Source organism: Serpula lacrymans (genome assembly GCF_000218685.1).
Source record: "Serpula lacrymans var. lacrymans S7.9 unplaced genomic scaffold SERLAscaffold_3, whole genome shotgun sequence".
Taxonomy (NCBI): Eukaryota; Fungi; Basidiomycota; class Agaricomycetes; order Boletales; family Serpulaceae; genus Serpula; species Serpula lacrymans.
Genome location: NW_006763292.1, coordinates 2,826,276 through 2,853,672, shown reverse-complemented (window position 1 = coordinate 2,853,672; position 27,397 = coordinate 2,826,276). Strand labels below are relative to the sequence as shown.

The 27,397-nt window shown below is 49.1% G+C and overlaps 10 protein-coding genes across 10 annotated transcripts; 5 read left to right on the top strand and 5 right to left on the bottom strand.

Annotated features, from left to right (window-relative positions):
• Positions 1–975: 975 nt before the first annotated feature.
• On the bottom strand, positions 976–2,331 carry SERLADRAFT_459625 (uncharacterized protein; the record flags this gene model as incomplete). Its single annotated transcript, XM_007314948.1, has 6 exons — positions 976–1,223; positions 1,276–1,405; positions 1,459–1,482; positions 1,536–1,577; positions 1,639–1,898; positions 1,961–2,331. 5 exons carry the CDS (start codon positions 2,151–2,153, stop codon positions 1,316–1,318), a joined length of 609 nt encoding a protein of 202 aa, XP_007315010.1.
• Positions 2,332–2,794: 463 nt separating this feature from the next.
• SERLADRAFT_380940 (uncharacterized protein) lies at positions 2,795–5,385 on the bottom strand (the record flags this gene model as incomplete). The annotated part of the gene is made up of 21 exons (XM_007314947.1): positions 2,795–3,078; positions 3,163–3,187; positions 3,249–3,306; positions 3,371–3,398; positions 3,451–3,510; positions 3,575–3,672; positions 3,729–3,765; positions 3,818–3,833; positions 3,888–3,899; positions 3,961–3,985; positions 4,041–4,075; positions 4,127–4,152; positions 4,205–4,230; positions 4,296–4,313; positions 4,366–4,375; positions 4,437–4,535; positions 4,614–4,627; positions 4,679–4,757; positions 4,814–4,832; positions 4,891–5,136; positions 5,208–5,385. The coding sequence occupies 20 exons, from the start codon at positions 4,940–4,942 to the stop codon at positions 3,006–3,008; spliced, it is 810 nt and encodes a 269-aa protein (XP_007315009.1).
• A 3,581-nt stretch (positions 5,386–8,966) lies between these two features.
• On the top strand, positions 8,967–10,085 carry SERLADRAFT_459618 (uncharacterized protein; the record flags this gene model as incomplete). The annotated part of the gene is made up of 7 exons (XM_007314946.1): positions 8,967–9,196; positions 9,251–9,268; positions 9,327–9,347; positions 9,401–9,573; positions 9,630–9,700; positions 9,754–9,987; positions 10,044–10,085. Coding segments are annotated over 7 exons (681 nt in total), but the record flags the coding sequence as incomplete, so codon positions are not given.
• A 425-nt stretch (positions 10,086–10,510) lies between these two features.
• SERLADRAFT_380936 (uncharacterized protein) lies at positions 10,511–10,964 on the top strand (the record flags this gene model as incomplete). Its single annotated transcript, XM_007314945.1, has 2 exons — positions 10,511–10,640; positions 10,705–10,964. The coding sequence occupies 2 exons, from the start codon at positions 10,511–10,513 to the stop codon at positions 10,962–10,964; spliced, it is 390 nt and encodes a 129-aa protein (XP_007315007.1).
• Positions 10,965–11,014: 50 nt separating this feature from the next.
• Positions 11,015–13,536, bottom strand: SERLADRAFT_459614 (uncharacterized protein; the record flags this gene model as incomplete). Its single annotated transcript, XM_007314944.1, has 13 exons — positions 11,015–11,289; positions 11,340–11,408; positions 11,485–11,645; positions 11,712–11,958; positions 12,032–12,043; positions 12,105–12,220; positions 12,275–12,288; positions 12,359–12,393; positions 12,454–12,545; positions 12,597–12,827; positions 12,878–12,969; positions 13,022–13,191; positions 13,262–13,536. The coding sequence occupies 13 exons, from the start codon at positions 13,460–13,462 to the stop codon at positions 11,251–11,253; spliced, it is 1,479 nt and encodes a 492-aa protein (XP_007315006.1).
• Positions 13,537–14,624: 1,088 nt separating this feature from the next.
• SERLADRAFT_446205 (uncharacterized protein) lies at positions 14,625–15,780 on the top strand (the record flags this gene model as incomplete). The annotated part of the gene is made up of 2 exons (XM_007314943.1): positions 14,625–15,133; positions 15,189–15,780. 2 exons carry the CDS (start codon positions 14,848–14,850, stop codon positions 15,695–15,697), a joined length of 795 nt encoding a protein of 264 aa, XP_007315005.1.
• A 1,142-nt stretch (positions 15,781–16,922) lies between these two features.
• On the bottom strand, positions 16,923–18,806 carry SERLADRAFT_406206 (uncharacterized protein; the record flags this gene model as incomplete). Its single annotated transcript, XM_007314942.1, has 4 exons — positions 16,923–17,551; positions 17,663–18,374; positions 18,435–18,715; positions 18,761–18,806. The coding sequence occupies 4 exons, from the start codon at positions 18,804–18,806 to the stop codon at positions 16,923–16,925; spliced, it is 1,668 nt and encodes a 555-aa protein (XP_007315004.1).
• Positions 18,807–19,312: 506 nt separating this feature from the next.
• SERLADRAFT_380930 (uncharacterized protein) lies at positions 19,313–19,661 on the top strand (the record flags this gene model as incomplete). The annotated part of the gene is made up of 1 exon (XM_007314941.1): positions 19,313–19,661. A coding segment is annotated over one exon (156 nt), but the record flags the coding sequence as incomplete, so codon positions are not given.
• Positions 19,662–20,555: 894 nt separating this feature from the next.
• SERLADRAFT_459607 (uncharacterized protein) lies at positions 20,556–22,111 on the bottom strand (the record flags this gene model as incomplete). Its single annotated transcript, XM_007314940.1, has 1 exon — positions 20,556–22,111. The coding sequence occupies one exon, from the start codon at positions 21,345–21,347 to the stop codon at positions 20,733–20,735; it is 615 nt and encodes a 204-aa protein (XP_007315002.1).
• Positions 22,112–22,332: 221 nt separating this feature from the next.
• On the top strand, positions 22,333–22,739 carry SERLADRAFT_434691 (uncharacterized protein; the record flags this gene model as incomplete). The annotated part of the gene is made up of 2 exons (XM_007314939.1): positions 22,333–22,362; positions 22,440–22,739. The coding sequence occupies 2 exons, from the start codon at positions 22,333–22,335 to the stop codon at positions 22,737–22,739; spliced, it is 330 nt and encodes a 109-aa protein (XP_007315001.1).
• Positions 22,740–27,397: the final 4,658 nt, after the last annotated feature.

The window sequence follows — 27,397 nt, the reverse complement described above, 5'->3', positions numbered from 1 at the left end:
ATCATCGGACTATTATGATCACAATAACTAACCAGAAATCTAGAAATGCTGGAGCAGTAGGAATCTCTTCTGTACGAAAGCTATATATTGGCTTTATTCGCGTGGTACGGATCGAAAAGGACTCTGATACCAAGTTAAATGCGGGGGCGCCCACTAGCATATAGTCATATGTGGTTTCAAACCGGCGCACGAGGATGATTACAAGGGTCCTAGGTAGAAGCAGGTTGAAATCCGCTTACAGAGACCGCTAATGAGTCGAATGGACATGTCAAAATGATTTATTCCCTGTCAGCGTACTAGTGGGTCATGGCGCCTTTCAAGATACTCTTTCAGACCTCCTTCCCAAATTCATGGGTGGCTATTAGAGAGAAAGGTGAGATTTGGTTGGTAGTCTGCAGTGATTTTGAACTCTTATCCTGTCGTAGCATGTAAGCGTCTCAAAGTTTCCAATATGATCCACAAGGTCCTGCTAATCCACCTCAAGGCAACGGCTCTGACACTCTTTAACCTTTTTTTAAATTGCTGTCAAGATAGAGCAACTGCTTAGCATACTATAAGGGATGTTGCGAAGTAGTCAATCTATACATGCTCGCATGTGGTAGTGGCTTGCTGGATTTCTTCTAATTGTCTCGCTTGTGTTAGGACATAGCGGGTCATATCAATGTCTGAAAGGTGAGATAGATGCTATTTGGAATATCTATAGCGTCGACAAGCCGAGGAATGTGTATTGGAACGCGGGAGGAACGGTTCGCTAAGCTAAGCTGAATGATCTCAAGGCCCTCGTTAAAGCTTTCGTTCCCATAGCAGACGGATATTTGTTCGCCAGTCGGAGTGCAGACATCATTCTCGAATTCTCTGATCGTTATCTTGTCCTTCCCGAAGATATCCCGCTGTCCTCATTCACATCCACGCATTTTGGCCTCGGATATAAAGCTTTTCCAATTTCACATTCCTCAGCTTCGAAGGCCACAATGCGAACCAGATAACCAGATAATATAAAACCTTGTTATATTTGACACCTGTGATGTATATCATTCAACCTGAGGATCAATTTGGGGGACAACTGTCAAGAGATGTCTCTGGGTATTTCTCTGAGTGAAATTAGCAGACTTGGTAAAGTTTGAGCGATTTTAAATCTATGTACCCATAATTTAAATGGACTTGTCCACTGAAACGAAGAAAGAAACGAAACATGATGCAAATTGTATTGTGCGAGAGACATACTGCAACATTGAGTGAGCAAACCCGAAGACAAGACAAAACCCTCGAACACACTATTTTAAGGTAACAACATATACGAAGGCATCACTCAAGTTCATATTTTTGCCTTGCCAGAAAGAACATCGGTTCCTTTGTACATCAGCGTCGATGGAGCAAAACCAAAGCTATCTTGCAAAGTTATATCCTAGATAATACCGTGAGTATATTATATCGAAGACATATGGCAAGGGAACTAACCATTTCTCCAGCTATGACACGGACCTGAGTTTAAGGTGAGTTTAAATGTGAAATATGGATAGTTTTAAGGAACACACCATTGACCAATGATGAACGGCATGCAAACTCGCGAACCATAGCTAAGTTGGAAGATACAAATATGAGAAGTATAATCACAGAACGAACAATAAACCAAGTCACCTCTCTTCCAAATGTAGTTTCGAGTGTTTGCATGAAGGGAGTGACGGCGTTGAGAGTCATAGGTTGTTCCAGGCTGGTTTTAGGTACGATGTCCTCAAGTCGCGATATTGCATCTTTCAACGAGTCTCTTGCACTACCAAGACTTGTTTCCATGGGCGTATTGCGAGAACGAGTGTCATAGGATAGAATGTGAGGTTCTGGTTCAGCGATACAGTCGACGAGCAAAACGAAGTGGTCGCGAGCGTGCCGCAGATGTCTACCTGAAATGAGATAAAGTTATAATGAGAGAACCACAAAGCTGAGAAATCTCGTGATATTATACCTATTGTGGAACCAGGCAAAAATTTGGACTGAGTTGTGAGCTGGTCGTCGGTGGTGAGGACGTTCTCCACGAGGTCAACGGCTTGCTGCAGGACGGTGGTGGAGACAAACAAAAGCTGAGACAGAGGTGAGTCTTCACCGTTGTCTGAAGTACTGCCATTACTACGCTGTATGTGTTCTGAAGAGGAGACCATGGTAGTTAATGTTAATGGGGTAAAATTCTATCGTCGGTGATGATGATCCATCTCGTTCGGGACAGAGGGGTTTATTCGTACGTCACATTGTGACAACCGTGACACTCTAAAGCGAAATCCTGTATGGAGGACGACAACATATTTAAGCAGTGGTCGACGGCCTTCCTGACTTTGATTTAATACTAGCAGATAAGAAAATTTAAGACATGTAACAGGACAGGAGCGGCTAAGTCCGGCGTTAACAATAGCACTCGAATTTGTCGAAAACGGGTTCCTAGGCTGCTATAACTTATTGTAGCCTTCCTTCATCATAAAAGTAGGACAGCGCTGCTCGTAGTGGTGAATGCTATCAATATATCGTCCCAGATGTGTCTGTTACATTACCTTTCTCCCAGACAAACAACGCGAATTATCGAACGGAAACCCGGATGCTCAGAAAATCCCCATTTGTTGACATGATTGTTTAGAAATGAACTGTCGACTTGCAGAATATGTTTGAGATTATCCACAATCATATTCTCTATCTTTTTAAGCTCGAAACGCACGGGTTTGGCGATGCTTCTGTCGGCTACCAATGTGAGGGGCAGGGGATTTAGTATTCTCCTATAAGCAGACAACCTCAACGCAGATGGACGTCCGAACGTGGAGATAGAGATGTCATTCTAGAACAAGTACAAGGACGAGAATTAATATACTAGGTATTAAGATAAGTTACTTAGCACCGAAGGTTATGATTGTCCGCAAATACCAGTATCGCCGTAATAAATGGAGTGTTGTATAGAAAGTGCAAATTGTAACTGCCATCCATACGCCATGCCGATCTCGCGTAGAACTGATAAATATTATCCACGGTTATGTCGATAAGGATAAGGTGGGTAGGTGTAAGACTTGATCTTGATGACGAACGGATTTCCTTGCATTTAATCTATAGTACCAAAATCATTAGACTGACCCTAACAAATCAAGCACGCCGGCGACAGTGACAGGACAGCTGCAACTAACTACGCACACTGTTAGGAGGGAGTTCGTGTAACCTATCCAGCAGGATTTTTAGAAAAGCGAGCACGATCGCTTTAGAAAAGTTCATGTGCTTACATTTCGTCAGCATCGCAGTGGGGGCGCTGATGTAATACTGTCCGTGTTGCACGATGTACTTATTTCAATAGGAAGGACCTAGGATCGCATCAATATCCCAAGGCACAAAAATGAACGCTCACCAGGATAAAAATAGAGAGTGACAAGAAGCTACTTCACGTTCAGCTTGAAATCAAAGTCCCTGATAACCTGTACGGCTCACCAAGTGATCAGTCCCATGTTGACAGATACGACGATGATGTGCTGGGTGAGCGTCTCCGTTCTACACAAGGCATGACAATATCAAACTATTTTTATAGTGGTGTAGCGACAGTGTGGTTCCGTACCGTTTTATTCCCGTTCGTCCTTCGCGTAAATAAAAGACCACAGAGCCTGTGATGAGTATATCACAGACAAACCTTACCAATGCAGCACAAGCATAAAGCTAACATGAAAGTTTCTTAGATAAACACCTCGGGATGCCGATTTTAGATGACGAACCGGAGTGCTGTAAAGCACATTTACACCACTGGTTGCTCTGTATCGCATACAATCGACAAGTTCATCATTGAAAGGAAAGACGAACTTACCCGAGTGCAACGCACACTGTGCGTAACGATGTAAGTCTTGAATTATAACGACAAGCAATTGAATACTAACAGAGTCCCAGAACTGTGAATTACATCAGCAGAATTCCTGTTCCACTTTGATTTTTCAAAGATGCAACACTTACCGAGGCAGGTGCTGGACGTTAACAACTGCCCGGAAGTGAGTACATGAACTCCACCTGTACAAGTAAATGAAAAGACTTACTATGGCAGCTGTGAGTGGCCTGTTTCTGGCGCTAACTAGCTTAGATGTCAGATCACAAGGTGGTAGTTGTGGAAGCTGAAACTGACTTATCCAAACTCTGAGTGCATAGAAACTGAGGCTTTGTGACTACCATGATTGAACTAATCAGGTGGAACGTGACTTACCTCTGCACTGTGAATGTAGTGAAGTACTTTGTATGGCGGAAGTTTGACCTCTGAACGTGATAGGAGGCGATGGCAAGACAGGAAAACTTACGACGAGAAATCCAGCCAACTGATCGTCCCCTCAGTATCACTTATAGACAGCTACTAGATTATCAACTTACATTGAGTTGCCTACAAGTATATCACCATACTTCGTTAACTCGGAAGAGAGGGGTCCAGTGTGCAGACTTGCCAGGGTATATAGGGCGCTGGAAAATTATCGCGCCTGCCGTTGATGAGATATATGCTAGCTATGGAGACCGTGGTATAGGTGTGTACAGTATCCAGGACCCTTTTTTTGGGTCGGCATGTTATGATAAATAGAAGAGCGTAAGTGACTTCAAAAAATGGTGATGGTGGATATACGTACAAGATAGTTATGACCTGAAGATAGTCCAGTCTATCGCAAAGAGGAAGAATATAAAAGTGACTCACCAGGTACTTGATATACATGGCATCACGAGGGAAAGCACGCCAATAAAACCAGGATTGACCCAACGCGACCCCATATAAGCTACGCTCTTTCATGTCAGTATCCGTTTGGAGAGCGTTCTACGAGTTCTATGGCACCTTGACGCTATCATGCATCCTAAACGAGAGCGTAAGGCGAAACTGGTAGTCACCGTTCAGCTCAAATGATATCTTACCTATCAATTGAGGAGCCCACATTTGCCCGCCGCCATGGACGTCTGGAACCATGCCTGCCAGTATGGGTTCCACGTACATTAAACTGTCCTTTGGCATGACATTTGTAGTAACTGAGTCTGAGTGGGGAAATTGATTTGATGAAAGTAATTATCGGGTATTGACCGTGACTCCGACGAGGCTTGGCGATAAGAACTTGGGCCTGCCCTGCATGCAGGGTAGGCTTCATCTCACAATCTGATTGGAGTCTGGCATGGTATTTCAGCAGCAAATTCAGCTGGATATCATAGAGACAGGGTGGAAAAAATGAAACACGAACACAGAAAGAGTCTGCGTCGACCAAAAGTCCGCTATTTCGCTATTCAAGTTCTCACACCAGTGCTTGCAATCACAGTCGTTCCAGATACCATGTCTGTGTATCTGCCGGACATCATCTAGACCAGAAGATATCCAGGCATAATGTGGTTCTTCAGAACGGTCGATGATTACTACGGAAGAAAGCGGATTCAAAGCGTTCCCAGCGCTTCGAGTATACTTTGAGCGCCTAGTAGTGACAAAAGGGGCACAATCCAAGATGGTCAGCCTTCTCGCTATCGGGGCCTATCTCGGACTACAGTCGACGATCCACCATGTCATTCCATCCCAAAGACGGCCTGCGCAATGAGACACATACTAGGATTAAGCCAGAGCGCAAGCCTCGACCCATATCCACGTCAACCAGCGATGGCAAATCCATGGCTTTGCAAAAAGATCATGATAAGTTTAGGTTATTGATCATTGGCCAGTCTGGATGCGGGAAGACTACAATTCTGAAAAAGGTGAACAATGTGCATGTGTATGTGGGTATCATTAAAATCTATCTTAGGTGTGCGGCGAGGAAGTGCCAGTGTCAGTGGCGAAATCTAGTGGTACCAAACCAACCTCCCATCGCCAAAATTTTACACTGAGTTCATCCGTAATATCTGTTGATTTTCCAGAATGTGATATAATCTAATGTAAAATTTTAGCGTGGTGGTGTCAATGACATCCATAAGGAAAGGTCATTTAAGAATAATGATCTCTTTTTGGTTCATGAGTCCAAAGGTTTTGAAGTTGTACCCAAGCAAGAGTTTAACGCTCTTCAAAAGTTCATCGATTCTCGATGCCGTCCGGAGAGACCCAACGAGCACTTACACGCCATATGGTACGTCCACTCGTATTCTTTTCGCATTCATACGGACTTAAAATAGGTGTGAATATCAGGTATTGCCTATCGATGAATCCAAAGGAAATACCAAGAGCGGAAATGTTCTTTTCAAAGCCTCATCAAGGCAAGCTCTCCCAAATGGCGTATTACTGATTGAATGACAGGCGCTGCAGTCCCTGTTGTGGTTATCTTAACGAGGTTTGACTTATGTGTGCTGGAGGAACTCAATGATATAAAGAGTGCTGCCGATAATGAGGAAAAACTAAATCAATCAGCCACGGTAATCGCTAAAGAAAGGTTCAAGAAAAACTACGAAGCTTTGCTTATGCGGATGCCTCATCCACCTAAGGCTGTTGTGATGTTATCCAATGGTACGTGTATCAACATTATGGATACTCATAAGCTAATCATATCCAACCCAGCTCATGATAGTACTCCCAAAGATGATCGCTTCGCTGAATTGATTCAAGTCACTATATCATCGCTTCAAGGCGACATGATCACAAAGAGCGATCCCTTCACCCGATTACAAGCTCTCTTCATCAGAGCACAGAACGCAAATGTGAGCTCCAAGCGTCGTTTATCATTGCAGTAAGTATTCCTTTAAGATTTGAACCTAGCTTCGCTATTGACAATCAACTGGTTTTTATCATCCAGTTACGGGCTTCCATGTATGTGTCGCATTTATCTCTCCACATTAATCAGCATGTATACTTATCTACGCATTGCTGTTGGTAGTTGCTGTGTCAGGAAACGATGAGAAAGCTCTTCCATTAGACTTGAGACACAAGCTTATTGAAGTCTGGGGCTCCACCTGGCCTGTTGAAAAGGTCTGTGCACCTATCTTTATTTTCAGGTCATAACGTTGACTGTTCTCATCATGCTGTAACACCGGCACAGATTCTGTCGCTGTTCAAAAGATATGTTGAGGGGAAAAGACATATTGAGGATAACCCGCAGACAATTTCGTCTCTCGTTAGTTCCCACTTCACAAGGATGGATGCCACAGAGCGGAAGGCCTACCAATGCGCGCAGCTAGTAATAGGCATGTAACGATTTCTATATTTTTTTCCTCAGCTGAATTTGATATATGGACTATATCCACTCCGATTTAAGATTTGACACTCCTTATGCAACAGATTTTCCTTTCGAACGTCAAAGACGATCACGCACTTGAAGAAATTGTTAAAGAGTGTACTACTTCTACCAACCTCGAGTCTCTGCAGCGACAAATTATTGCAATCGACTGGAGTGCCCTTCCCCGCGAGTCAGACAAGATAGTAATGTCATCAATTCGGGGCAGGATGGAAGAGATTGTGAACCATTTATCATCTATCGAAGAGGATAAATTTAGGCTATTGATTATTGGCGAGCCTGAATGCGGAAAGAAGACAATCATCAGTGAGGTGAGAGCTGCGCTTATATCCTACGTATGTTTTTGAGTATTTACAGGCAATTTAGGTGTGCGGCGAGGAAGTGGTGAGATTCCCAATATATAGACCATACCATATACTAATTTTTTTTTTCGCTAGTCAAGTGAAGATGTGCGCGATATCGAGAAGGTACTGGAGCTGAAGTGCAACAAGTTCCTCCGGGTTCATGATACAGACAGTTTCAACGCGGGAAGAAAGCAAGAATTCAATACCGTTCAGAAGTTCATCGAGTCTCGAATCTGCAAGACGGAACTCAATGAGCGCTTGCACATGATTTGGTACGTCAATCTATCAATCTACAGGAGTCAATTGAACGAGCAACGTTTATGTCAGGTATTGCCTATCAACTAATGAAGAGGAAATAGAGAAAGGGCGATTATTTTTCTCGGTGCCACATGAAGGCAAGCTCTCTGAGATGACTTGATGGCTACTGATTCGAGGGATCTTCTAGTCCCTGTTGTGGTTATTTTCACCAAGTATAATATGCTTGTGGAAGACCAACTACAGTATTTATTGAAGAATGGAGACGAGGACGAGGATGACACAGAAGAGAAACTCGTGGAAGAAGCCAAGGCACTGGCAATCGCAAAGTTCTTCTTCTACAAATCTGTGCTGATGCAAATGCCCTACCCGCCGAAGGCCGTTGTGGCTGTATCTGATGGTATGTATGTTGACGCTATATACGATGGAAATGAAATACAGTTGGTACAGTACAAAACTCTACTCCGAGCGACACTCGCCTGGCAGAATTGATTGAGGCCACCGTATCCTCCCTCAAAGACGGCGTATCTGTTGACAGCGATAGTCCCAGCCGCTTAGAGACTCTCTTTATCAGGGCACAAATGGCCGATGCTAGTCATAAGCGTCGTTTATCGTTGTAGTGGGTATTCCTTTCAAACTGATATCAAGTTATTGACCATGACTACGCGTTTTATCATCCAGCTATGGACTTCCATGTTAGTATTCTTCTGCTCATTTTTTGTATACATTCACCATGATGCTCAACCTCATTTTTACTTACAGATGCAGTCTGGGAGAAAGCCGAGGAAGTCCTATCATCTGATTTACGGTGCAAACTTATCGAGGCTTGGGGTACTAGCTGGCCAGTGCAAACTGTATGTGTACCTATCCTGCTTTCTATTTCAGAACGCTAACATACAAAAATCTCATCATCGTGATGGTTCAATCACTGTTATAGATTATGTCGTTGTTCAAAACCTATATCGAGGATGACCCACGAACGATCGGAAACATAGGATCTCTTGCTCGTTCGGACATTACAAAAATGAGATCCATAGAGCGGAAGGCATGTAGGTGTGTGCAGCTGGTGGCAGGTATGCAATGGTTACTTGACTTCCTCATAATTCCTGCACATGATGTTTACCCATCTTGCTTCTAGATTTGACACTCCTGATGCAGCAGATTTTTGTTCAGAACGTCAGGGAGGACCACGTCCTCGAAGAAATATTCAAGCAGTATAATTCTTCCGAAATTTTTGAGTCTGTCCAGCGGCAAGCTATTGCAATAAATTGGAGCGCACTTCAGTCAAGTAGGACAAGAATAGTGATGTCGGAATATAATAGCAAGATTGAAGACATTGTGGACGACATTTCATCTGCTGAAGAAGATAGATTTAGGTTGTTGATCATCGGCAAGACCGGATGTGGCAAGACGACGATACTGAGCAAGGTGAGATATGTGTTTGTACATACGCGTGATGTCGAAATATCTCACATGTTTTAGGTGTGTGGCGAGGAAGTGGTAAGGTTCTTGTTGTCTACATGTGTGTATCAGAAATTAAGCTAGTCCCCTTCATCAGGCTGATAAACCGAGTGAATGCGTAAGTCCTTGTTGGATGCTCGGAAAGCTACTCACACTGATGTATGCTTTTAGCGCGGCGTCCATGATATCCATAGAGAGATGTCTTTCAAAGATAATCGTTTATTTTTGGTTCACGACTCCGAAGGTTTTGAAGCAGGACGCAAACATGAGTTCAATGTTGTTCAAAAGTTTATTGAGTCCCGATCCCGCAAGGAAAAACTCAACGAGCGCTTACACGCCATATGGCACGTCCTCTCATACCTTCCTCAAGTATATGAGCTGATTTTGATGATTATTCCAGGTATTGCCTAGTAACGAGCTCGAGGGCAATCCAACAAGCGGAAAAAATGTTCTTCTCTGTACCGCGCGATGGTGAGTTCTCTATCCGAGGTTGCTAGCTATCAATATTAATGACGGCACTTCAGTCCCTGTTGTGGCTATCTTTACCAAGTTTGACATATTCGTACAAGACCAATACGCGAGGTTATTGCAATCCGCTGGGGAGGCTGATGAAGACGACATGGAAGACGAGGACGACATGGAAGAAAGGCTAATGGCAGAAGCTCAGACAAGGGCAATCGCAACGTTTGAAGAACGTTACAAATCGGTACTGATGCAGATGCCTCACCCTCCGAAAGCCATTGTGGCTGTATCTGGTGGTCCGTATGCTAATTTATGTACATTCATAATCAGAAATGAACCACGATCGCTCTAGTACACGAGTCTACTCCGAAAACCAGTCGTCTAGCGGAACTGGTTGAGGCCACCATATCCTCGCTGAAAGTCGATGATCAGAGTCCCAAGAAGGATCCTCGTAGCCGCTTAGAAGCTCTCTTCGTCAGGGCTCAGATGTCAGAAGTGGGGCCGAAGCTTGAGTCATCGTTATAGTGCGTTGTTCCTATCAATTCCTTGACCTGTATGTTGATGATGATCAACCTAGTTATGGTCTCCCATGTGCGTCCTTCTTACATTTTCGAGTCTCGGTTACCTCATCCATGACAATAATCTCTAACAGATGATATCTATGAGAGGGAAAAACAAGTTCCTTCGCCATACTTTCGAAGAAGTCTTATTGAAGTTTGGGGCCCCAACTGGCCAGTGCAAACTGTTTGTGCTCAATACCACGCATTGTGCTTTTCAAATCTGACGCATGCACTTGATACTGTTCTGTTATAGATTATGATGGTATTCAAAACCCACATCGAAGATCAACCGCCAACGATTGGAAACCCAGGCTCTCTTACCTATCGGGATCCCAATAAGCTGAGACCCATGGAACAAAACGCTTGTCGATGTGTCCAATTGGTGGCGGGTACGCACGCTTCCCTTTCTCGTTTCTTCAAGAAACTGATTATATGTATTTCATTTGTATCCAGACTTGGTTCTCATCATGGAACAAGTCTTCCTTTATACAATCGTAGACAAACTTCCTCTTGAAGAACTTTGCAAGGCGTACCTCCGCTCTGCGGCTTATGCATTTGTGCAGCGCGAAGTGGTCGCGATTGATTGGCGTGCATGCCGTGATGAATCGGACAAGACGAGAATGATGACCTGGAGAACCTACAGGCCACTAAAAACTATCTTGGACCGTTGTCGAAAGGAGTGCCCCATTGATGTGGGGATGCTTGCGTTGTAATGGTACGACCCTATTTTCCCAAGGTTCTTCATATGGTAGGGTAGAGAGATGTGTGGATCATGCTTCCATTTGTGCATAAGTAGGAGAAAGACATGTGATATCAGTGGTTATATACTGCAATTCTTGTACAGTTATGGGATTTGCGGTCTCAAAAGCTAAGCACCATGTAACAGTACAGATATATTTTCAACAGATCGCCCCGAAAAACCTCGTGCCCTATTCTCCCCACAAAGACCACTCAAGTCTCAATAGACTAGCACTGTGCTTCGAGAAATATCGAATAGTATTACTTGGCTTGACGATCTTTGAACATCTCCTTGGGATTCTGGGAAATAGCGTTAAACTAGGCCATTCAAAGCAAGGAGATACCCTTACGAGGCGACACTTTGCGACAATGTCCTTCACCCTCTCTAGCACCTTCTCGCGTTTGAACGGTCGAGAGATCTAATGACCACGATTTCAATATGTATTAGGCCATAGGTAGCGGACACCACGAGGCGGGAGAAACGAGCAAACATACATTTTCGTCGCCGATGAAATCGCGAATTTTCTTGTGCACCTGGTTTCGGTTCTCAGATATGCGATATCTGGTGAAAGCTTTGATGATGTCCTCGTCTGTCACGACTTTATCTTTCTTTTGTCGGATCACCCAGTGAAGACTTTCCATTCCGAGTGTCAAATCTGCAGACACAACGGTTCAGCCACTGTGAAGGGTTGACGGGGGTGGTGGTGTTAGCGTCAGCTCACCAGCGATATACGCCATCAAAACTCGGGCAGCGGCAGGTGTCGTCTCTACGATGTCATCCAAATACCCCAATGCGCCTGTAATGACAGGCCCGACCATGGTGATGGGGTTGAGGGCAGCGCCCACTATGGTCTCGATAATGCGAGATGGGTTGTTATCTGGCCCTGGGGAACCATCTAGAACTGGAAAGATAGCCGGATCGATGAAGAGCTGGCGAACCATCGTGCGCATGTTTGCGCCAATCAGGATCTAGCAGATAGGGTTTGGTTGGTTGGTTTGGGCAAATATGGCTACAACAAGTATCATAAATATGAACACTGACTTCTTCAGGGTCCTGTTGATCACTAGTCGTTAGTAGGATTCAACCACGGCGTGAAAGAGGTATGGGCACACACGTTGAGATTCCATATATGCACCACATCGGAATGTATACCGCTGAGAACCTTGAGCATAGAGATTTTACGCACTGTTTTCATTGGTACCATGGACGTGAAAATCCCCAACCTGTACACTGGATTTAAAGATTAGCTTGTGGATAATATGATTTAGAGTGCCAAATTCTCACAGTTCTTTCCCGCCCTAAAACGAGTAGACAGTAGGTTCGGGCGGATCATCATTTTGGTGAAAGGCGAAAGGCACAAGTACCTACCGTAACGACAAGCTCACTTTGAGGTCGACATCAATCTGGATAAGAACGGTTGATGAGAATCCAGCTCTGGACAAACGTAACAGTCAACTTCATACCATCTGCGCTTGCGCCCATAAAATATTAAGCGTCTCTGAATCGGTGAGCATCGACTTTGTCAGTTCGACCAACTTGACGATCGTCTGTGGCTCTGAGACAACGTCAGCTTATTGGTGTCAAGAGAAACGTTGGAGAGACTGACGTTTGTTCGAAACCGCACAATAATTCGACCATGCTCGCGGAATCCTTTGGGACTGGAGGACTTCGACACATGAAGTTGTAAATCTTATCTCAGACGTGGCAACACATTCCGCTTTAGCTTTGGCCGTAGCAGCTTTGCTATCCATTCCACCTTTAACGTAAGCCTTCTTGAGGCGGAGTTGTTCGTGGAGGTGGAGTCTGTCCAGTTTTGTAAAGACCACGATTAACGGGACTGCAAATAGACATGAGGAAGACTATTTCCAAGCAAAGATATAGACACACCTGTGTTTTTCATGCTTAATAAGGATTCAAGTAGGGCGATATCTCCGCCTTCAAGCACACGCTCCCCACTGATGGGAATCTCGACACAATACCTTGGGGGTGACAATAAAGATGGTGATCACAATGTCCACCGGGAACGCGTACCATATCGCATGAAGTTGCTCTGCAAACGGTCTACCCTTGCGATCATGTATGAAATTCGTGACAAGCTTTAGATTCGCGTCAGAGCCTGCTTCGAGGCCTTTGCTATCGTGCAGGATCAGGGACTGGTTGTTCGACGACAGGATAGGGTGATTGATGTCGTGCTCGCCGACCTGTAGACGATGGTGAGTGCATCAGCCGTTTCCAGTATCTCTGGTGTGTGTGTGTGTGAATAGCGCGCACCTCGTAATCGTTCACCTGACAGTCCTGAGCCTCCAACTCAAAGTCGAACACCTCGGTCACGAGCGTTGATTTACCTGAGCCTGTTTTACCGATTAGAAGAATTCTGAACGCTTCGCATTCTTTGGTAGCATCAGCAAAATAAGAGCGGAACTCCTCATCCTCCGCGGTAACACTACTAGCATCGGATAGGGGAGTCTGCATTACTTGCTCTCGTCGAGAACTGGGACTGTACAGACAAGATCGTCAAGATAACAAGATCGATAATCAGTATCAACGGAATTATGATAAAGGACACTGGCCTTAAATAGGACTATATAATAGCGCTCAAAGTGAAGGACCGGCGCTTTTACGGCGCCCTTCGGCGTCAGGAGTGTCGTTTTTTTCAACATAGCGATAAGCGCGCAAAGCAGAAAGGTCGAATCAGGGCCTACGTAAGCGATGAACGCCTCGTGTAGTCTACAGGCAGTAGCACGGACAAGAAATGACAGTGTCCACAACTGGAGCTGGTCGTTCCAGATAGTCGTCTTTAACCCATGGGCAAACTTCGCGTGCGCTTCGAATAGTACGTCGTCCGGCATTTATGCGACTTTGAAGCTCCTAAGAAAGGAAAACAAACTTGGCAGGTGTCCGCAGCCAAATCACGTCACATATGAAAGCCCCTTTCTGTCCGTACAAAGACGCGTCAGGTCTCAGCCAGTCGGAAGTGACCCCCACGCAGCCTGTACGCCGTCCCAAGCTCCACGAGCAGAATGCATCAGGCTCCACGAGTCACAGTCACAGTCCGAGGTGCGGCACACGCTGTTAAAGCACAGCACGGAGATGTTGAGAACGCCTGAGTCGCGAGGGCAGAATGATGAAAGCGCTCAGAGTCCGGAGGATGCAAGAATAGCCGTGTCGTGTCCATAATAAGCTGGTTGCTCTGCCACGGCGCGCGACGCGACGCGGATGGTCGGAATAACTACCCCTTCGCTCTCCCAAAGTACTGTAAATAAAAGTGCGGACGGAGCGTCATAGTTAACAGTTTTGAATAGTTTGAGGAAGTAGCGTTAGCTCACCCGCGATACAGGCCATTTAAAATATCTCGCAGCGGTAGATGTCGTCTCTACGGTGTCATCCAACGCGTCTTATAGCAATATGGTGGTAGGGTCTCGATGTAGTCCTGCAGCTGGAGCTGGTGGACAACTGTTCGCATGTTGACTTGGGTACTACATAAAAGTCACGGGGCGACCGACACGCACCTGAGTCATAGCATATGAGTCATGCACCTTTCCCCGTTACTACACCTCCAACCCCAATCCAGCAATAGCAGCACGCTGACCTGAAAGACATTGGTAGTGCAGAGTCAAATAAAGACCTCACTCTGCTATCGACAGTCATATCAAAATTCGGTCTGACGTAAAAAAGGAGAACATTGTAGGCACGGTGGGCAGCCACGTTACTAATGTGTTAGCAAGATACGGAGGTCATCAGCTGGGGGGTACTAATGTGTTGGCTCAGCGATGTGATGTCAGGTATGCTGGGACGAGGACTATAAAGTGCGTGAAGAACAAGTGGGATGGGCACTAAACAGAAGATACACGACAGCAATGGCGTCCCCAAAAATCGTACTCGTCACAGGCGGCAACAATGGCATCGGCTACGAGACCGTCAAGGCGTTGCTGCAGTCCGACAGAGCGTACCACGTCCTCCTCGGCAGTCGTTCACTCGACAAGGGCAAACTAGCTATCGACACCCTCCACCAGGAATGTCCAGAGCTGACCAACACGGTCGAAGCCGTCCAAGTCGACCTCACCAGCGACGAGTCCATCGAGAAGGCGTTCGAGCAGGTAAAGGCCAGTCCAGGGCACATAGACGTCCTCATCAACAACGCTGGTATGTGTTCGTCCCTCATTTGTGATGCATCCCGTCTGAAGTTGATGTCTCTCAGGGGCCGCCTATGATGGCCGATTTATGGATGGCAAAGTGTCGCTCCGCGATTGCTTCACGAAGGCCTACGAAGTGAACGTTGCCGGCACACAGGTCCTGACGTGGACATTCATGCCGCTCCTACTCAAATCCGCCGACCCCCGACTCATCTTCGTCGCCGGCCTCTCCCAGATCACGGCAGCAAGTGAGAAATACTTCCCCACGCCGCCTCAGCCAGCGGGGTGGCCGAAGGATATCGACTTTGAGACGATCGGGTACCGCTGCAGTAAGTGCGCGCTCAACATGCTGATGGTGGACTGGAACCACAAGTTGAAGGAGGACGGGGTGAAGGTGTGGGGTGTCGGGCCTGGGTTTCTGGCTACGAATCTGGGAAGCAAGCCGGAGAAGGTGAAGGCGATGGGGGCTGGGCATCCGAGTATTGGTGGGAAGATTCTTAGGAAAGTTGTGGAGGGGGAGAGGGATGCCGACGTGGGGAAGATTGTGGTCGAAGGCGGGATTGCGCCATTTTGAGGTGGGACGAGAGGGATGGTGTGTTTTCTTGGATGAAGTGGAGAGTGTATGAATAGCGTGCTGTTATCGCGTCCTCTTCCAAGAGCCACTTTCTTATATGACACACCGTTGTTGTATCCGTGACTTTGCTCAGTCTTGCAGGGACATACTGTGACAGCACTGAGACCTGGGACTCGGTAGCTAGGTCGCAAATGACATTTCCCTTCCCTAACTTAAGACAGCGTGTTTTCATTTCAGTACGTCAACATCACCTACGAGGACGAGGGAGATTGACTTTGATCCAGCGCTGGAAAAAGCTGAGGAATGTATTTTGATTGTTTGACGTGTCGTGACCGTAAGCGTAAGTTGTTGGCGTAAACTGTTATCACATTTTATGATCAGGTCGCAGAAGACTACAGTGTATGATATTCGAAGTGTAAATTGAGAGCTGAAAGACATTATCATTCAAGCAAGAAAGGTAACCGGAAGAGACCGCTCGGCAAACGCCGCGAACAACACCACACGGTCGCCATATCTCTTGGTCACCGTCAACGGCGTCGAGCACTGACTCCATCCTCTGCCCAACAAGGTGTACGACGTCTGCAAAGTCGAGTGAGGCCCATCTGACCCCCAACTGTTGAGCGTTGAGCTGTCGTGTAGTACATTGTCCGTGCGCACCATGAGCGAACCACTCTGCTTATATGGGCAACATATGCTAACCTGCATTTCTCCTTTGAAGAAAAACGTCACTGTCCAGTTGCAACCTGATTTGAATCCGAACGCTCCATCGCACGGGCCCAGTCAGCCTGCCGAAAGCGTCAAAGGCGTGTGTGTGCTGTAGAGACCTCGTTCCGGTGAATTGGGATCGATCGCAGGGTGGACGTTGACCAGGCTGTAAGTGTGTCTGCGATCTTTTGGCATTGAGATAGCGTCTGCGGCGGTTATTCGTGCGTCTGCTTCCATCTTTTCGAACAACGCTTCCGTGCTGAATCGGCTATAGTACACGCCTCACGCAGCCCCTAGCATTCGCTTGCACGTACCACGCCCCCTCCTCCCTCCCTTCTTGCTACTCAGCACCAAACACCCAGTCCTAAATCCATCCCAACCGCCCTCCCCATCGCTTCCTTGTTCTTGTTTTTCCTTTTGAATGTACGTCCCCCCACACGCTGCACTGGCAGTATCAGCCGTGATCGTGATCGCTGACCACTGATGGATGGCTTTTTTGGTTACAGACCAAGTCGCTGTATTACAGTAAAGTCTGAGAGATATCCTGCGTGTCCTGCATGTCTCTGCCCACCATGGACTCCATCCCCCCTCTCATCCCCCTTCCCGCAGCCCAAACGCCACCGCCCTCTCGTCCCCAGTCTCCCCCGTTCCCGAATCCGAACGCGCCCCCGCTCTCGGTGTCGAAGACGCCGTTCAGATCGCAAGGACAGGGACAGGGACAGGGGCGTAAAGCAGAACCCTCATCGATGCCTCCCAAAAGGCCTCCCAACCCCCTCTCGGACGCCGACATCGACCGCTTCGCCACGCTCTTCGCGCCGTCCCCGTCCCACCCCCACCCCCATTCCCGCTCGTCATCGCCCGCCCTTTTCAGGTCCGCTTCCCCTTTCACGTCCACGTCGGCGCCAGCCGCACCACCCCACGCCTCCATCTTCGCCCCGCCCCCGCCGAGCATCCCCCTCCCCCCGCCCTCGCATGCGCGCTCCCACTCCCGCGCGAGACAGCACCAGCGCACGCCGGCGGGCTCTGCAGACTCGGAGTTTGGCGCGTTTGTGTCGGTGCCGCCGTCCCAGGACCCGTTGTCGGTGGGGTTCGCGTCTGCGACGGGGGAGGGGTTTGGGGGGTTCGCGGTTGACGACGACGACGATACCGCTGATGCTCGTGGTCATAGTCGCGCCCGCGGCCGTCCCACCGCCGAGACCCAACAAAAGCAAAAGCACGACGACGCTCAAGCCAACGCCTCGACCGTCACACCCGACCCACCCACCTCCCCCGCCCTCCACAAACGCTCCAGCCTCGACTTCTTCGACGCCTTCACGGGCCACGCGAGGCGGGCGGCGGAGAACAGGCGGGGGGTGCTGGAGGAGCTGTTGGAGCATGAGGACGATCCGATGTATTGGGTGCGCGGCGCGGCCGCGTCGTCCCCGCCCCCGCCTGCGCCTCCAGCAGCAGCAGGACTATCGCAAGCAACGGCAACGGCAGCGGCGCAAGGGGAGGGACAGGGCGAGGCGGGAGACGCGGAATCAGGCCGAATGCGCGGAGATGGGGCTGGCAGCGCGGGGTTGGGCGGGGGGGAGGAGGTACGACGACGAAGGGCGGCGTCGCCTTCGCCTTTGCACCCGTCCTTCCCCCGCGTCGCGCGTCCGAGCCAGTCCCGGCTGTCCACGCCCACGACGTCAACGTCCCCTCCCCCGCCGTCTACATCTCCCCCTCCGCACGCGAGCGCGAGCGCGGCGACGGGTGCGCAGGCGAGCCCGCACAATACGTTCTCGAAGCTGTCCGCGAGCTGGATGTCCTCCTTCCTCTCCTCCTCGCGCACCTCTGCCGCCTCTGCCTCTGCCTCCTCCCCTTCATCATCAGCTGCGTCTGCGTCTGCGCCACACGTCGGCGCGTCGGCGCTCGAGGGCCTGTTCACTCGCGCAGGCGGGACGGTGGGTTCCTCGTCCGCGTTCGCCTCGCACGGCGCCCACCACGGCTACGGCGGCGTAGGCTCACAAAGCCTGCACGGCTACCCCACCCCGCAGATCACACACACGACGCCCTTCGCCCCGCCGCGGTTCTTCCCGCCGAGCGGTGCGCCGGGGTATGGGGGGGGTGACGGGAAGGACGGGAAAGGGGGCGAGGGGGAGGGAGACGAGTTTGGGTTCGCGGATGCGAGGAGCGTGAGGCTGGAGGGGAGGAGGGAGGTGACGGTGGGTGTGCTGTGGAGCGGGCTTGCTGATCTGGTGCGTTTTGATGTGTGCATCTTAGGAGGTGGATGGGGCTGATTTATTGGTTTTGGACTTTGTTGTGGAATGAATTTAAATTTTTCACTGTCTGCAACATCATCGCGTCGTATCGCATACACAAACACGCGCGCACCAGCTCCTCCCGCACCTCCCTGTGCTCTCGCGCCTCTCCCGTACATGGACGCTCCTGTACAGCCTGGACCAACACGGGATATCGCTGAACACGCTGTACACGCGGTGTGAGACGCAGCTGGTGCCTCTTCGGGGACCTGTGGGGGCGGGGACGAAAGGGGCGGTGGTGGTGGTGAGAGACGCGGGTGAGAATGTGTTTGGGGCGTGGATTGGGGAGGGGGTGAGGAGGAGTAGGGGGGCTTATTATGGGAGTGGGGAGTCGTGAGTGCTGTTTTTTAATATTTTTGTGTTGGACGCGTTTTTGGCTATGATGTGATTCCGGTGCTCGTTCTGGGATTGGTGCTTGCGCTGATGCCTAACTCGCTCGCTAGCCACTAACGCTGACACGGAACAGATTCCTGTGGCGGTACTCGAGCGCAGACGACAAGGTGGATGTGTACGGGTGGACTGGGAGGAACGAGTATGTGGCGCTGTGCGATAACGAGTACATCTCGTTTGGTGGCGGGTGAGTGGACCGGGTGTCGGACCGGGGAGTGCTTGCTAACGGAAGCAGGGACGGGGAGTACGGGCTGTACGTGGACTGTACGCTGCTGGAAGGCTCGAGTGCGTGCTGTGCTACCTTTGAGAACGAGCCGTTGTGTGGAGGGAAGCGGAAGGGCGGGAAGAGCGTGCCGTTTGAGTGTGTTGGGCTGGAGGTGTGGGGAATAGGACCGACGTGACACGTGGTAGAGGTGTGTGTAGAGCTGGACGTGACACGTGGATGAGGTGTGTGAATAGGACCGACGTGACACGTGGTAGAGGTGTGTGTAGAGCTGGGAATAGCACCGACGTGTAGCACCGACGTGACACGTGGTAGATAGTCTAGACAGTTGGCAGTGTCTCAAAAAAGAGCGTCTCTCTCTCTCTGACCAAGCAAAGAAAAGAAAAGATGAGCTCAAAGGCGAGCGACGCAGCGACAGGTGCGTGTATCCGCCATCTCATCTCCGTTTTATGTAAGAGCGCAGCTCCTCGAGGCAGATCAAATTCATTGGCATCCTTTGCCTTCTTTGCTCCAGCCTCTTTCCTCCCTTCTCTCTCTTTCTCTGCATGTCCTCTACTTCTCCGTCTGTCCAGGCGTCGACGTCTCCCTCGTCGACGCCCGCTTCCGGTACTGCTGCCTCTTCTTCCTCCTCCTCCTCCTCCTCCCTCTCCAGTACTGACTCCTCCCCTTCCTCTTCAGATTCTGCACCCCCCTCAACCACTCCCACCCCTACATCCACCACTCCCTCCTCTTCTCCTCCCTCCTCCACCCCCCCCACCTCCACCACTCCCTCCTCTTCTCCCACCACATCGACCACATCGACCTCTCCCTCTCCCTCAAACTCTCCTACTTCGTCCCCACCCTCCACCTCGCCTACCAGCACCAGCACCACCACCCCCTCCCACTCCACCACCGCCGTCTCCTCCTTCACCACTCTGTAAGCTCTTTTTCTCATCTCTCCATGTCCCTCTCTCACGCACACCCCATACAGCTCCACAGCACCAGGCGGCTCTACCTACGTCATCACCTCAGTCATACAGACTGTCATCCCCTACACCCCTCCCAACACCCTTTCCGCATCCTCCACCTCCCACACTCCCGCCATCGTCGGCGGCGTCGTGGGCGGTGTAGGCGGTCTCGCCCTCATCCTCCTCCTCCTCTTCTGCATCCGCAGGCGTGTCAAGAAGGACGAGTTTGATGGCGACTTTGATCCAGATAGGGTCATTGGCCATTCAGGTGGAGGCGGCACCTTGCCCCAGATCGACCTGGCAGAGGGCGATGCCGAGGGCGGAGGGCACAATGTCACCCCTTATCCCTACCACGGCGCTTCAGCTGGAGGCAGTGCAGCGGCCTAGCATGCAGCAGTATCAGTACGGCGACTCTCCCTACGTCGGTGCACCCGCTTTGCCACCCGGTGCTGCAGGAGCCGTACCGGACCGCACAACGAGTCCCCTCAGCTCTCCCTCCCACTACCCCACCTCAGAGCCACACCTACTACCCCCAGTCCACTTCCGACGCTTCCGGCTACTACCCATACCGCCAGCCCATGATGCCGTCCCAGCAGATCGGCGGCGTCTTGGCTCCCGGCAGCGCTTATTCTCACGGCCATTCTCCGCCGGAGAGTGTCAGCGGCCGTTCGGGGTCGGCTAGGGAGGCCAAGGAGAGGGAGGCCGCGGCTAGGTTTGGAGGCGGACGGGGCGGTCTTGGGTTGGCGACGCAGCACGAGGGCGAGGATGCCGACGGCGTCGTCGTTCATCGCGATGGAGGGAGGGTGGATGACGTGAACCCGAGGGAGATTCCGCCCACGTATGATTCGATCCCGGCTGATGGGCGTTGAGGGGGCGGCGAGTGAAGAAGGCGGCGAGTGAAGAAGGAGGGGGGTATAGAAAGGTGTTTGAAAAAGGATGGATGAGAGGGCTGTTTTGGATTTTGGATTCTTGGACAGTTTTGTGTTGTTGTCGATGTTGTGAGGATTCCCTTCACCGTTTCTTTCCCCTATGCACTTCTTCCTTCTACTCCCAATGTTATAGCCTCTTTTAATAACCCCCTTTCTTCGTTCCCTGTTCATCCCTCACCCTCTATCCTACTTCCAAAACCCAAACTCATACCAAACTCTGGACTTTTCCAAAGGTAACGCTCTAGAAACCCCATGTCGTATGTAGCCCCTCACCCAATTCTTGATCTCGATTCCCTATTCCTGGTGTCGTGGGTCGTCGGTCGTGCGAAAGCCCAACTCGAACGCGCTAGACGTGCGCTATTCGAGGTGGATGTGGTTCGGCTGCGAAAAGGTAAAGACGCGATGAAGCCAGGATGCGAAAACGACATTATGGAATGGACGAACGAGTGGGCCGGGCGGGCGAAGCGAGGGTTGAGTGCAGAGGGAGGGGAGTAGAATCCTTGATGGATTTCTGCGATTCTGCCGGTGTTGCCATTTTGCGTCTTGCGTCTTGCGTTTGGTGTGGATGGGTGCGAGGTGATGATATCATATGTCGTATGGCGTGTTGGGAGGGGGTGGATGGGCTGGGCTGGGCTGGACTCGTTTTTCTCTTTTTGCCTCGAACTTACTCCTGACTGACTCCTTTCCCGGTGACGTCCCCCATCTCCCCTTTTTTGACGTCTCCCAACCGTTTCAAAGTGAACTGTAACCCGTCACGATACGCATCTCATCGCTCGTCACGCCATGAACCATCGACGGCATCGTACATACAACCAGTCCATGTGTTTTGCTTGTTATTTTTTTTTTTTTTCACTTTGTTATGTTTTTATGTTTGTAGACTTTTTCGTTTATCTTTGTCTTTTCCTTCGTCTATGAGTGTTAATTTGAATCTGAATGCTCATGCTCGTATTTATCGTCTAGTCGATAGAGAGCGTGTCAGAGGATATGACGTGGACTGTCATGAATTGCTAATCGCTGGCCTGTGGTGTCAATGGTATATATATGGTGTAGAGAGACGGAGGACACTGGACTCGGTGGGTGCGTGAAACTGGAAGTGCCTCTGGACGTGGTCTTTTAGTCTTTAGGTATCTAGGTATTCAATGTCATTGTCATTGTCATGTCCTTCGCGTTGGCGGTGGGCGCAAAAGTGATTCAATATCTTATCCCCATTCTCGCACATTCACAATCTCACAATCTCACATTCTCACAACTGCATGATGGCAGCGCACGGCGCACACTTTGAATCGCACCCGAACCAGCTCTGGTCGCGGTCGCGGTTGGGGTTGGGGTTGGGGAAAGGCGGGTGAACCCCCCTCCTCCCACGGTGGATGGTGGATGCATCCCATCGAGAGTGCCCCCCGCGACTGGTACTGGCCCCGGACGATCGCCGTAATCTCTACCCCAGACCCCTACCGCCTCATCGCGGGCGGGGCGGGCCATCGTCGACGTGGATGCAGATGCTCGGTCCTGCCAGGGGTCTCGATGCAAGTCGGAAGCCGCAGCGCAAGAGAGCCGCAAACGTAAGCTGGCACTCGAGGAAACTCAAAAGAAGAACCTTGAGGACTGCGAGCGACGAAAGGCGACCGTCATGGTGACACCGAAGAAACGAGCGGGGCGAGAAAGGAACGCGAGGGAGGACGCAGCATTAAATTATTTAGAAAGAAAGAAGAAAAAACACTTGAAGATGGTCGTCAAATGAGTTGATTGAAGAACACCAAAGAGAAGAAAAACTTTCGGATGTGGGGAATTGAACCCTGGGCTGCCGCGATCGCGCATTAGGTCATTCGGGAGAAGCAACGGGAGGATGAGTGTTTAATCATGATGGGCGCGAGAGTAGAGTACCAGAGGTTCAAAGATTCTCTGTTCGGTCGAATTCAGATCAGATTCAAAATTAGATACAAACTACGTGATGTCAACACATGACATTGGAACTTTATTCTGTAATGTTACGAAACTACAGATAATGGATCATCAACGTTAATCTATTACTTAAAACCTAAAACCTGTGAGGCAACGATAAACTATAACAAAAACTAAACCTATCTCCTTCTGCACTTGCAGGGAGTAAGGGTCCAATGAGCTTTGAGGTCGACAGACGCTAGAAATATAGCGAGTAGAGGACTTTGAGAGGTAAGCTTCAAAGGTTCTTGTTGAGGAGTAAAGCGGGTAAATTCAGTAATAGAAAGCTAAGGAGCTATACATGAATAGGCACGTCTTTATATAGAGAACTGTCCGTTCCTCAGACCGAAAGGAGAATATACGAAAAGTGGTCTGAGGAATTAATCAACCAATAGGAAAAAGGGAGAGTAACTATCGTACGACTTCTGACTTGATTAATCAGCAGGTGAGAGACTTGTACTAATAATAGAAGATTGTTACGCGTGGTCAGGAACCGTATCCTCATGATGAGGTACGATTCTAGATAAGGCGTTTATTAGTATTACCAGGCTTTACTGGGGCTTGGAGCTGGTTGGCGAGATGTCTACTACCAGTCCCTACCCAGTGTGCTGGCTAGCTGGGAGCGATGCCCAGTCTCTGATCTGTGATATAAAGTGGTAGCGATGGTTAAGAAAGCCTGTGAGGGCTATGAGAAGTAAGATGGCAAAGGATACCTCTAGCCCTAGAGCCAGAGGTGTAACGGGAAAAGCGTTCGAGAACCAAGACATAACAAAGATAAGAAAATAGTAAAACGGTCCTTACATTACCCCCCCCTTTTATATTCTTGTCCCAAGAATCTTAGCGCCGCAGTCCGTGAAGCGGTTTGTGATCCAGTCGAAAAGGCGGGGTTTTTCGGTTGTTGTAGTGAAATTTTCGTATGGACGAAATCGTAAAGCGGCAGAGGCGATGACACGTGGGGCGGCAGGGTGTTTGCGGTGGAAGGTGGCAATAAGTGAAGGGGAATTTTTCAAATGGTGGTCGGGTTCCCACGTCCTCTCTGTGATCGGGTATCCCTTCCAATGGACGAAGTAATCGAGCTTAGCCCCTTTGAGTTTAGTGGGCCGAGAAGCAATGATTTCTTCGGCTTCGTATTCGGCTGCGCCATCAACTTGGATCGGCGGAGGTTTCGAGGTACGAGGTTGATTAGGAAACTCCGGCGTGTGATACGGCGATAAGAGGATTTCGTTGAATACGGGATGGATCGCCTTCCAGGATCTAGGGACGTCAAGGAGATAAGCGGATGGGCCGACTTTTGCCTTTACCGTAAACGGGCCAAATCGCTTGTCATCTAACTTCTTCATCGGTCTATCGGTGGAGATATGAGTTCCTTCTAACCACACCTTATCCCCTTTGTGATACTCCCGTGCTTCCGTGCGTTTTCGGTCATAGTACTTTTTGAGGTTTTGATTAGCGAGTAATAATGATTGCCTAGTTTGCTCGTGCAGTTTTGTCATAGAGGTTGCAAAATCTTCGGCAGCCTGCGAACGTCCGGAAGGCTTCTGACCGGTCCCTTTGCGAGGGTGAGAACCATAATTTACGAAGAAGGGGGTCTGATTGGTCGCAGAGTGGAGATGATTGTTGTACGTGAATTCGGCAATGGCTAGCCAATCAGCCCAGTCGTCTTGTCGGTGATTAATGAACGTGCGTAGGTAGTGTTCTAGGTCTTGATTGATTCGTTCGGATTGCCCATCAGTTTGGGGGTGGTAACCTGTTGACAGGCCGGGTTCGATCCCAAGGGTCTGATAGAAGTCCTTGGTGAAGTTCGACATGAATTGAGGTCCTCTATCTGATATAATTTTTTCCGGGATGCCGTGTAGTCGTATAACCGAATCTCGTAGTTGTTTGGCGTAGCCTAACGAATCAAGAGTAACGTGCGTTGGTACGAAGTGAGCCATTTTCGAGAATCTGTCAACAAAAACCTGGATAGCGTCGTATCCGTTTGACTCTGGTAATGCTCCGATGAGATCCGTTGTGATTATCTGCCAAGGACGATCAGGGATCAGATTTGGATGGAGGGGAGCATGCGGTTTTTGACGATGCGACTTTGTTCTCTGACATATCTCGCATCCTGCGACATATTTCCTGATATCTCTCCTGAGGCTAGGCCACCAGAATGATCGGTTTACTCCTTCGTGCGTCTTTCTTTCTCCTGGGTGTCCGCTGAGGCTCGTGTCATGTTCTTCTTCGATAATACGTGCCCTCAACTTTGGATCTTGGGGTACGTAGATTTTGTTTTTGAAGGACCCTAACGTCAACTCGTCTTCTTTCTCATTTCCTATCCAGACGATTCCGTCTCGTTTCTTCCAAACCTTTGGATCTTCTTTCAACTTCCTTACTACGTAATCGTCTAGTTTGTGCTGCGAAGCTAGCAGCTCGTCCAGGTAGTGTTCTTCTAACACGTCCTCCATAGTATAAATGTTTGCTTCCGCGAGCTGAGGTAGAAGGACCTGTCCTTCGTTGTCTCTCTCGCCTCTCGGATGGTCTACTCTTCGGCTAAGTAGGTCCGCTTTCGTGTTCGCCGAGCCTTTCACATGCTCTAGCTTGAAATCGTATCTCGCTAGTGTGTCCATCCACCTAGCTTGTCGTCTGTTTACCTTCTGGGGGTCTCGGAAGTAGGTGAGGTTTTGATGGTCGGTGAATATGGTGAACTGGTGTTTAGCTCCCATGAGGAGGTGTCGCCATTCTTCTAATGCATGCATTACCGCTAGCATCTCTTTATCCCAGATAGCGTAATTTCTCTCTGCAGGGTTCATCGATTTTGACAGGAATGCGACCGGTCTCCATTTCCCTTCTTGCTGCTGGGATAACACTGCTCCCGTGGCGTAGTTGGAGGCATCACATTCAACTTTGAATGGATCCTCGTCGTTAGGGATTGCGAGTGTGGGCGAAGTGGTGATTGTCTTTTTGAGAACGTCGAACGCTCGTTGTTGGTCTTCAGCCCACTCCCAGTCTACCTTTCCGGTGAGAATCGTCAGCGGTTTGGCAATCTTTCCGTAGTCTCTGATGAATCGTCTGTAAAAGTTTGAAAACCCTAGGAATGACTGTAACTCCTTCTTTGTTTGTGGTATCGGCCATTCTGCAACTGCCTGTACTTTTAGCGGGTCCATACAAATCGTATCATGGGAGATGATCATTCCCAGATATTCGACTTCCTTCTTCTCAAACTCGCATTTCTCTGGCTTGAGATATAATTGATTGTCTGCGAGTATCTGAAGAACTTTGGATACGATCTTCCTGTGTTCTTCTAACGAGTCGGTGAATATCATGATGTCGTCGAGGTATACGATAACTGATCCTTCGTTGATTAGGTCTCTGAGAAGTCGGTCCATCATTGTTTGAAAGGTGGCTGGGGAGTTCGTGAGTCCGAAGAACATAACTAGAGGTTCGAACAGTCCTCTGTTAGTTCTGAAGGCGGCCTTGTGCTCATCTCCTTCTTTGATCCGAACATTATTATATCCCCAACGGACATCCAGCTTGGTGAAGAATCTCGCTCCTTTGAGTCGGTTTATCAATTCTGAAATGAGGGGTAACGTATATCGGTTTTTAATCGTAAGTGCGTTGAGTTTCCGATAGTCTTGTACCGGTCTGAGAGATCCGTCTTTTTTCTTGATAAAGAAGAACGGGGATGCGTAAGGGGATTTCGATACTCTGATCCTCCCTGTCTCCAGGTTTTCTTTCAAGAATTCGTCAAGATGAATTTGTTCGTCTCGGTTAAGTGGATACGTTTTACAGTCTAGACCTTTGGCTTCTGGTAGGAGTTCAATTGCGTGGTCCCAGACTCGTCGTGGGGGTAGTTTGTCAAATGACGCTTTTGTGAATACTGGCTCGAAATGATGATAAAACGGGGGAACGACGTCTCTGAATGTGAGTGTTGACTTTGCTCGTTCTGATTCTTCCGCAATCTGTTGGCTTTTGGTCTGAGATACGTTGCTTTCGACGGAAATTTTGTCAATCCTGCTCTGTAAGTCTACAGCGATGACTCTATCTCCGTCTTCAGGGTGATACTCCGTATCAGAAGGGTACGTGATGGTGTTTGTCTGCCAGTTGATGTTGGGATTTGTGCGTCGTAGCCAGTCGTGTCCTAATAAAATTCTGGCCTCTCTTTGTCCAGTGACCAGGAAGTCCATTAATTCCGTGCGACCTGCCACAGTTAGGCGAAGTGTCACATATTCCGTTAAAGGTCCAGTGCGATTCTTGGTTCCATCGGCGTTTGAGACAATAACACGAGTTGGCAGTGGTTTTGT